Below are 10,306 nucleotides of genomic sequence, written 5' to 3'. Positions count from 1 at the left end.
TGCACATAGAAAGTTAAAATACTAGGTTTGAATCGGAGGTCTGGAAATTAAAAGTACTACTTATCAGAAGGATTAAGGAGTTATAGTTGATTCATCACTCTCAATTTAATAGACAGAATTCAGAAGTCATTAAGAAGCCTGTTCCTTTCGGGGGTGATAGCTCCCTAGTTGGAATAAGTTCTTTTGTAATTGCGGCGTTTTAAGTAACCGAAAACTATATAGATATGATATTAAAAGGCGATACCTCTCCCATAGTGATACGGCGGTAAAAATCACATAAGAGAAAATAACTTAGCTTTCTTTACTGACAATTTACGCGGCATTACAGACAGGAAGCCATAGCAAGACAATACCAAGGTGTGATCTTGATCTATACAGTCTGCCATTTTTTGTCGCTGCGCTGGAAGGCTTTTCAGGATGGATGACGATATCACCCATTCGTCCGTCGGCTTCAAAATATTTGTCTGGTTCCTCCATGTGCAGGCCCCCACGTCGGCAAATAGTCCATTTCCAAATGGACTATTTTGTGCTGACTTTTAACAGAGGACAAAATAGTATACGCCTGTCTTTAGGCTGACTATACATTCCTCCAGCTGTCTTTCTCTATCTTGTCCAATGCTTGGCCCAGCAATTCTAAATGCTGAGATCCCCTGTGTGCTAACTTTGGCCTGGCCTGTACATGTGAGTGGATTTATAAAATAATTTTTGTACAGGGCACAGTGACATTAAACTTATATTCTGATTACAAAGCCTAACAGAATGTTGGGTTATATAGCGCCCTGATGTGTGGAGGTTCTGCTCAAGCTTTATAACACACTGGTGAGGCCTCATCTAGAGTACTGTGTGCAGTTTTGGTCTCCAGACTACAAAAAGGACATAGCAGTGCTAGAAAAAGTCCAGAGAAGTGTGACTAGACTGAGTCCAGGGCTACAGGGGATGAATTATGAGGAAAGATTAAAAGAACTGAACCTTTTCAGTTTAAGCAAAAAGCGATTAAGAGGACACATGATCGAACTGTTTAAAATGATGAAGGGAATTAGTACAGTGGATAAAGACTGTGATTTTAAAATGAGTTCAACAAGACCAAAGAGAAACAGTTGGAAACTTGTTAAGGGTAAATTTCGCATAAATGTTAAGAAGTATTTCCTCACAACGTAAACCATAGACAAATGGAATAAGTTACTAAGAAGTGTGGTGGAAAAGTAGGACTCTAGGGAATTTTAAAATGTGACTTGATGTTATTTTGGAAGAATTGGGTTGGTAGGATTGTGCTCAATGTTCTGCTCTTGTCAACATTTTAGTAATGTTCCAATGGTGTTTAGAAAAAAAAAATTAAAAATGGATTAGAACAAAGAGAGCAAAAGAAAAATAATCAAATAAATAAAGGGCAAAGAATATACAAGACTAAATAAGAGATGTTTACGAGCACTAAATACATTGGAAATGAAGGTCTAAGTGTAAAGTCTTGATTACAAAAAGGCCAAAATCCCAAAATAATTAAGCAAGAAGCTGTAATCAATGCAAAATTCCCTGTGACACGATGACAGAAACATTAATCAAAAAGCTAGTAGAATATTAGCCAAAAAGCAAATACTTAAGGACCAAGTCAAGGCGAGATGGGTGACAAAGGCAAAGCCACAGCAAAGGACTGAGGATGAGGAGGGTCCCATAATTTTCCTCGGGAAACTGGAGCACCAAGATCTTCAGCACCTGAGGTCCACAAACCAAGTGCAGGCTCCATCCAATTAGATGCCACCAGACGTAATAGGAAATAATTAAACATAAAGGATGAAGGACAAAGTGACGAGTCAGGGGAGGAAAAAGAGTGAGGATGAGGCGTAAAGAAAACTGTGATAACATACATGAGCCTAATGCACTCCTTATAAAGTGGACTCTCGGAACTTATAAGCGTAATCTATTGTATATATAAAAGTCAATGTATGTGTGTGTGTATGTGTGTATGTGCCAGCATCACTTCCAAATGGCTGGAGTGATTTTCATGAAACTTGGCACACGTGTTTCTTATTGGTCAACTAAAAATACTGTAGGGTAAAACCAACAATAACCCACGCCCTTCATGATCTTGTGGTCTTATATGCATGTTATCATCCAGTTGACTGTCGGAACGACCACCAGAGGTGGAGGTGACTTCCAGCATTCTTTATGTTTGAGCACCACCACCGCGCCCCTGCTGCTTTTGAAATTAAATAGAGTTGGCTGGTTCTGAGTGTTAACTGGATGATAACATACATACAAGGCCGCAAGACAAGCACATTGGTGAGTCTTCATTGTTTGTTAAGTAATTTTTATTTTTAAAGTTGCTTTTTTTTTAATTATATTTTTCTCTAACAATTTAAAAAAAAAGACTTTATTTTCCTCTTGGGCAACGGCGCGCGTTTCACTCAGTTAAAATTAATTTCAATGGGAAAAAAATGTATATAATCCCAAAACTGATGCCCATTTTTCCTAAAATAATACCTAATTCATTAAGAATAAACATAAACAGTTCAATATGTTATCAAAACACACTCTCATGAGGCATTATGCCTTGTTTAATAACTCACCAATATGGCCATTTACCATCTCCTATTAATCTTGTTCATAGCCACCACCATATTATGCAGCATACACCTACATTTTCAAACAAAGCAGACATACAATACTCATTATTAATGTGCACAGTATTCATCCTTTAAATAAAAAAACTAGCAACAACAAAACAATAACGGCACAATAAAGATAAAAAAAAACAAATTAACAAAACAAGTTAAGAGTGCTGGGGTGGTGATAACATCATTGTTGTTGGTTGGTTGGTTGGTGATTGCAATGAAGAGTGAGATAGTGATGGAGAAGGTTAAGATGGAGGAGGAATCAGGTTCTTCAAACTCCATTCCTGGCCCATCCACATCTCCTGCCCATTTCTCTTCCATTGTTGTGAGAAAACAAGAGAGTAGAGTTTGAAAATGAGTGGCAGCTACCAGTTGATTCGGTTAGCTAGTTTACTTGTCTTCTCATATCTTTCCGTCATACTGCTGTCAATAGCACCCAATAGAAAACACCACACTGAGTCTTGTCATTATGAATGAGATGGATTATAACGCAAGGAAGAGTATTGTTACGATAAACCCTTCTTAAATGGAAAAGTCATAACTTGAACTTGGAGGACACTTGTATACACATATGTAAGAAAAATCTAAATATGCTTCCGCATCAAAGTAGCAACCTTTACCATATGTAGCATCCATAGTAGGAAGCATTCCACAGAACAATCAATACGCTGGCAGTTGTGGTAGGACGCCTCCATGTTGGGAGCACCGGGGGAGCAAATGTGGCTAGAGCATCAGCTCCCCCAGAACGACAGATGGCAGCCCCTGGGTTGCAGCAGTGCCTTGGGCTCCTGCAGGGCTTCATGGGACTTGGAGTTTGATACAGCGCTGTTGGGATCCGCGGGCACTGCCAGGAGGTGCTACAATTTCTGCTGAGCCATGGAGAGCAGCTCTTCCGCCACACCCGCAAGTGCTGCCGGAAACACAACATCAGACACCTGGAGCACTTTCGGGTGACCTATATAAGGGGCCAGCAAACACTACTCCAGGTGACGGAGTCAGGAGGAGGAGGACGAAGCTTGCTGTAGGGAGAGTGGAAGAGAAAGAAAGAGAGAGCGAGAAAGAGAGCGGTAAAGAAGAAGAAATGAAAGGGAGAAAAATAAAGCATGTTGGTACTTGTTGGAACTATATAAATAAAATCACGTGTGCTTTGGTACTTGGGTCCTTAGTGTCTGTCTGTGATCCGGGCTGAAATGTTCACACAGTACAACAAAAATTACCTTGTGAATTGAGTTTTACGGGGACCAGGGAGGCATAAAATGAATTTGAGAAATAAAGGTAATGAGGATCGAACTACAAACAAAAAAAAATCGTAAGTGCCTTGAAGGGTGTTGGCTCATTATTTACCGATTTTATTTATTTTACAGATTTATGACACATGCTGGCTTACTGGAGAAGTATATTTAAGTCAGTTATTATTACTGTTGCACATTTATTGGAATGTGGTGTGTCATTTTTGGCCAGTTTTTCATTTTAATAGCTTGATTCTCTTTTATGAGTATTTTAAAACTTGAATTACTTTTCAGACTATGCTGATCTAGAATCAATAACTTTATGCTTATTTGATATAATGTTTAGTTCATATTCTAATTTCTCTTTGAATAATTAATATTTAATTTAATACACATCTGTCTTAAATGTAGAACTTTCTTTACTTCTTGAATATCAAACAAACACCTGCTCTCATTGTTCTATTTCACTACAAGTTATTGTGCAATAGTTAATGGATTGAAGGACGATTTTTTCTTCAGTTAATCATTTTTGGTCTGGAATACAAATTCTGAAGCTTTATCTTGTGTTTTCTCCACACAGCAGCTGTACTCCATGCCATCTGAATGACAGCGATTACTTTTGTTTTACCTACAGTAATAAATGAATGATAAGCTCAGCAAATCTTTTATCCGCCCTTTCAAAAGCAGACCTGTATTTGCTTACACAGGAAGCTTTAGGATTGAATTAAGCCACACATCTCTCGACCTGTGCTTTGACAAAAGTGAATTGAACTCTATGGAATTTGTTGCTGGTGTAAATAATGAGTTAGTTTAAATAACAAAAAGCCCCAATTGGTCGCCAATACTATAAAGGGTTGTGGAAGTGAACATTCCACGAGCAGCACTGAACCGACAAAATGGGAAAGGTACAGTTTTGCTTTAAATGTCTATATCTCAGATTTTAATTATATTGTTAGGCTTTGTTGTGATAAATCTCACTTTTTTTTTTCCTTTATATTGATGTATATTTTCTAGACAAAAATGCATTCGAGGTGATACAAAATTGAAACCCAGAAAAATACTTACATACCCCCAAAAACTAATTTTAATACTTTTACGCCGTAATACATTATGTATTAACGTTTTACCTTAAAAACCTTCTATAATGCACAATAACCATTTATTTAAACTAAATCTTTAAAATAAAACAAAAAAACAGATATGTCATTTCATTTACAAAAAGAGCACTGAAGAAGAATTGTGATATTTATGGACAGTGGGTACTGCTCCAATATAAGAATTCCATTAAGAAGCAAAGAGGTCAGTGCACGAATATCAAGCCATGTCAGCTGGTTACAAGGTTTCTTTACAGAATTAACTTGCTGCCTTTGATCATCTTTATATATGAACTCATCTTTCAGGAAGTGCACACAATGTCACATCATACATTCTCCCAAAAGTGATTGTTGTCAGTGGTTCCACGTTGGGTGCCAGTTAAAGCCAAGTTGTATCCTTTGAGATGTTCACAACTGAGCAAAGGTTCTGTTAGGGTAAGGGGAGATTCTCGTAGCTAGGAGTTATCAGCTACCCTTGCTTTTCCCTTTTTTCCCTGCCTGAAACATAGACAAAGAGTTTTTTGTCATATCTGAAAAACAAAATGAAAAAACAGGCACTGCGTTTCCTAGAAAACATGACCAATGAAAGCAAAATATTGAAAAAAACATAGTAATAACATACAATTGGTGTGCTCTAAAAATACTGTGTAAGCATTGTCATTTTAGTATATAGTGATGTTCTTAATCATCGGTACCCAATCTTCTCTTCCTAGGTTCAGCTTTCTTTTCTTTTTTATGGTCAATACATAATTATTGTGGCTTCTTCTCAATTAGTTAATTCACTTCGACACAAACAAGTAGTTGTACAGAATCGCAAAATTGCTCTACAATGGCTGACACTGCACTCTGACACCCAAAGGTCATGTGAAAGACAATTTCTTCTCGGGAATTAACAAAGTATATCAAATCAAATCTAATCAAAAACATGTCATGCTTCTAACCATTTCAGCATTTTTAGCTGTCTACTGTAGATTCCTGTTCCAGTTCTGTACCAATTCAATAGTCAGGCAAAGAGAACGTTGGCACTAATGTTAGGGATACGTTATCAACAACATTTTTAGATTGAAGACAATACATTTAAACATATCAGAAAATCAAATCTAAATATTTAATACAGTTATTGCTAAGTATTTAAACAATTCACAGTTCTACTGAAATGTGACCAAAGAATCATGATTTGAGTCACACAAACAACCATAAACATTTTTAATAAATTACCAAGCGGTACAGTGGAGAGAAGGACTTTAAGGAACTTCATGATTTGGAGAATCTAGGTGACCAGGATAGATGAGCTTGTTAGGCTGATTACATGTTCTTGTCGCAATTGTTCTAATAGATTGTAATATTGATACGCAACCTATAAGCAATTGTGAATCAACTTCACCTGCTTTGGTGAAAATGAAAATAACAACAGGATAACCCCCAAAAAGGGAATGATTTTGGTGGTGGCCACTGATAGTTGCAATATCCTTATCTTTCCTGGCTGATTCTTTTCTAGTTTTGTGTTTTGCTAGTGTCCTTGTCACTACTAGTAGCATGAGATGTTACCTGCAGCTGAGTTAGGTTGCACAGGTCATCCAGCTCATCCAGAATGGCACATCTATATGTGCCGTGACACATTAAAGAGTGAAAGAGTCTGAAGATGCCATGATGAAAGTTATGCACCCTGCAAAATCTTTCATCATAATTGGTTTGGCAGTGGCTCAGTGATTTTCTGGGGAGGCATATCCTTGCGTCTCCCAGCACAGTCTCAAGGGCATGAAGGAGAGATGGAAGATGTACTGGCCAGTCAATGGTGTAAATGCCTTTGTCATCCAGGAACTGCCTACACACTCTGGCCACATGAGGCCGGGCATTGTCTTTGCACCAGGAGGAACCCTGGGCTTACTGAACCAGTATAAGGTCTGACAGTGGCTCTGAGGATTTCATCCTGGTACCTAACAGCAGTCAGAGTACCATTCCCCAGCATGTGGAGGTCTGTGTGACCCTTGAATGATGTGCCTCCCCAGACCATCACTGACCTACTACCAAACCAGTCATGCTGGATGAGTTCGTAGGCTGCATAATGTTCTCCATGGTTTCTCCAACCCCTTTCACGTCTGTCACATGTGCTCTCATCTGTGAAGAGAACGGGGTGCCAATGGTGGAGCTGCCAATAGTGGTATTCTCTGGTGAATCCAATCGAGCAGCACTGTGAGTGGCGGTAAGCTCAGGTAAGCTCTTAGATGACATTGGGCCCTCATGCCATCCTCATTGAGTTTGTTTTTGACAGTTTGGTTAGAAACATGTACACCAGTAGCCAGCTGGAGATCATTTTGTGTGACTATGGCAGTGCTTCTCCTGTTCCTTCTTGCACAAAGGAGCAGATACCGATCATGATGCATCCCCGTCAAACTCTCCTAGTATATAGTCCTGTCTTCTGGTATCTCTTCCATGCTCTTGAGACTGTGCTGGGAGACACAGCAAATGTTCTTGCAATTACATATATGGATGTGCCATCCTAGAGGAGCTACACTACTTGTTCAACCTGAATCAGCTGCAAGTACCACCTTAAGCTACCAGTAGTGGCAAGGACATTAGGAAATGGAAAACTAGAGAAGAATCAGCAAGGAAGGATAAGGAGAGAGCAAATATATGTGGCCACCACCTGCAAATCCATTCCCTTTTTCGGGGTTATCCTGTTGTCACGTCTCCTGTGTACCTGTTGTCACTTTCATTTGCACCAAAGCAGGTGTAGTTGATTCACAGACGCTTATGCTTCTCAACTGGATAGATTGATATTCCTCAAGCCTAACTGACTTGATGTTAGACTGTGATTATTAAGTGTTCCCTTAATTTTTTGAGCAGAGTACTTATGGTACATTTTCTTATTTGCAGATCATTTTCTATGAGGACAGGAACTTCCAAGGGCGCTCTTATGAGTGCAGCAGCGACTGTGCAGATATGCACTCCTACTTCAGCCGCTGCAACTCCATTCGAGTGGACAGCGGCTACTGGGTGGTCTATGAAAAACCCAGCTACATGGGCTACCAGTACATCTTAAACCGTGGTGAATATCCTGACTATCAGCGCTGGATGGGCTTTAATGACTGCATTGGTTCCTGTCGTTTGATTCCCCCCGTAAGTTTGTCTTGTTTTTCTCTGTTGACAATAAAATGTGATCTGGAAACATTGGACTTGTAATCTATAACTTATGCACCTAATGAAAACCTTCAGCATTCTAATTTTTGATAAGCTTGTTAGGATAATTTTTCAGTGATTACAATCATTACATTACTAAAGTACTTTCAATAAATGATAGGGAATATTAAGAAATACTTGCATTTTAAAAGGCTAATCATTTTGTTACAGTACCGTGGTAGCTACAGAGTGAGAGTCTACGAGAGACCTGACTTTGGAGGCCAGATGATGGAATTCACAGATGACTGCCCCAACGTTTATGACCGCTTCCGTTATCGTGACATATTCTCCTGCAATGTGATGGAGGGCTACTGGATCTTCTATGAACATCCCAACTACAGGGGAAGGCAGTACTTCCTGAGACCTGGCGAATACAGGCGATTCAGTGATTGGGGAGCCTTGAATTCTGCTATTGGCTCTTTCCGTCGCATTATGGATTTTTATTAAGCAATAAATAAAAGTAAAGCAATTATTTAAAATTAGGTTTGTTGTGAGAGCATATGAATATGAATGCATGTGTCCAAGTGAGAGTGATTTGTGCCATTTGTAACGTATATCTATCTACCTATGAAGCAAAAGAAGTAGATATTAATCTTATCATACACATATGCCACACTGGGCATAAGGAGGCAACTGCCATGGGGGAGACTCCAGCCCACTGTAAGGCACACTTAACGTTCACTGATATTTTTCTCTGTTTGGAGCTGCCATGCATGTTTCCAAAATGTGTAGTGAATCCAAAGTTCTTGGTATAATTGATATGAACAGTGCATGACACTAATATGAAACAAATGAAATTAGATTATCAATATACCATTAAAAACTTTCAAATTCGGACACAAATAATTGAGTAAAACCAAAGAAAATTGAATAATAAATACATCAATTTCATTATCCATCCATCCATTATCCATCCATCCATCCATCCATTTTCCAACCCGCTGAATCCGAACACAGGGTCACGGGGGTCTGCTGGAGCCAATCCCAGCCAGCACAGGGTGTAAGGCAGGAAACAAACCCCGTGCAGGGCGCCAGCCCACCACAGGGCACACACACCAAGCACACACACTAGGGGCAATTTAGGATCGCCAATGCACCTGAACTGCATGTCTTTGGACTGTGGGAGGAAATTTCATGATTGCTTATCCAATTAAAGAGTAGTCTACTTCCTTGATGAGTCGTTCAGTAGTTTCTATACACAAATCCTTTTTTGACTTTGAGATCACTGCTGGTGGTGTATTTTCTTGCAGTCAGCACATGTTTGCTACACCCATGACATTTTCTCATCTGAAAACTAGTGATGGGCAGATGAAGTCCCATAAAACTTTTGAAACTTCTTCCTGATTGTGCAAGAAAGAGAACTGAAGCTTCAAGGGTCCTAAAATAGTGATATCTGGTGGGTTGCAGAAATCATAGCAGCCATGAGCTCAACACCAAGGGCCAGTGGATCTTTTTGATGATTCTTTTAGGTAGCTCACTATCCTTAGAAGGACCACTTGCTGCTGCCATACTAGCTGGAATTACTTTGAGCCATTGGTAAGCTTGCCATTTTTTTCGGCTCCCCTGCAGCTGGCACTAAACTGCTGATATGTATAATGGAATGCCAACTAATACTGCAGGTGACTCATGCCCAGGTTGCCGCAGCCTGACAGCACTGTTACTATTGTGATGTAAAAGCAAAAATGTATCAGCGTTCAGAGTTGGTGAGCACCGGCAAGACACTACCATACAGTACATGCATAATAAACTTCAACTTTATCACATCAGGGTGTTCTTTGCCATGAGGCAATGTGAAAGAGTGATATTATTTAATTAATACTTGGGGAATAATTGCCCTAAGGAGCAAAGAGATCTATAACAAAGTGTAAATGCCATCTGGGATGAATGGTGTCACGCATATGCGTCTGAGTATCTCCTTGCTGGCTCATTCAAGGTAAACAGTAACCCACCAGGGCGAGAGGGGGCGCTGTCGCTAACACTGTTTCCTTTTCTCCCCACAGCTCCCAGAAACCAATGAGGTAAATTTGCTTCGCTTCTTTGGGTCATCCCATTATAAAATGACCAGGTTCCTCCACTAATTTGTCTTTTGACGAGACCAGTTCCGATGAGTGAAAGCTCTAGGAAAGCCTTCCTTTGTTTTGTCAGCTAGAATTAACGCCAAAGCTGTTTTCTGTTTTGTTCCCTGCTGCCTTAT

The 10,306-nt window shown here is 39.5% G+C and overlaps 1 protein-coding gene across 2 annotated transcripts; it reads left to right on the top strand.

Annotated features, from left to right (window-relative positions):
- The first annotated feature begins 4,734 nt into the window (after positions 1 to 4,734).
- On the top strand, positions 4,735 to 8,559 carry LOC120519220 (gamma-crystallin M2-like). Of its 2 annotated transcripts, none has more exons than XM_039742382.1 (3): positions 4,735 to 4,743; positions 7,810 to 8,052; positions 8,284 to 8,559. In XM_039742382.1, exons 1-3 carry the CDS (start codon positions 4,735 to 4,737, stop codon positions 8,557 to 8,559), a joined length of 528 nt encoding a protein of 175 aa, XP_039598316.1. The 2 variants fall into 2 exon arrangements, with proteins under 2 accessions (XP_039598316.1, XP_039598319.1); XM_039742385.1 differs by having other exon boundaries at positions 7,810 to 8,060; positions 8,295 to 8,559.
- The last annotated feature ends 1,747 nt before the right edge of the window (positions 8,560 to 10,306 follow it).

Source organism: Polypterus senegalus, chromosome 1, assembly GCF_016835505.1.
Source record: "Polypterus senegalus isolate Bchr_013 chromosome 1, ASM1683550v1, whole genome shotgun sequence".
Lineage (NCBI taxonomy): Eukaryota > Metazoa > Chordata > Cladistia > Polypteriformes > Polypteridae > Polypterus > Polypterus senegalus.
Note: the sequence above shows the minus strand (reverse complement) of the source record. Positions and strands in the feature narration are given on the sequence as shown.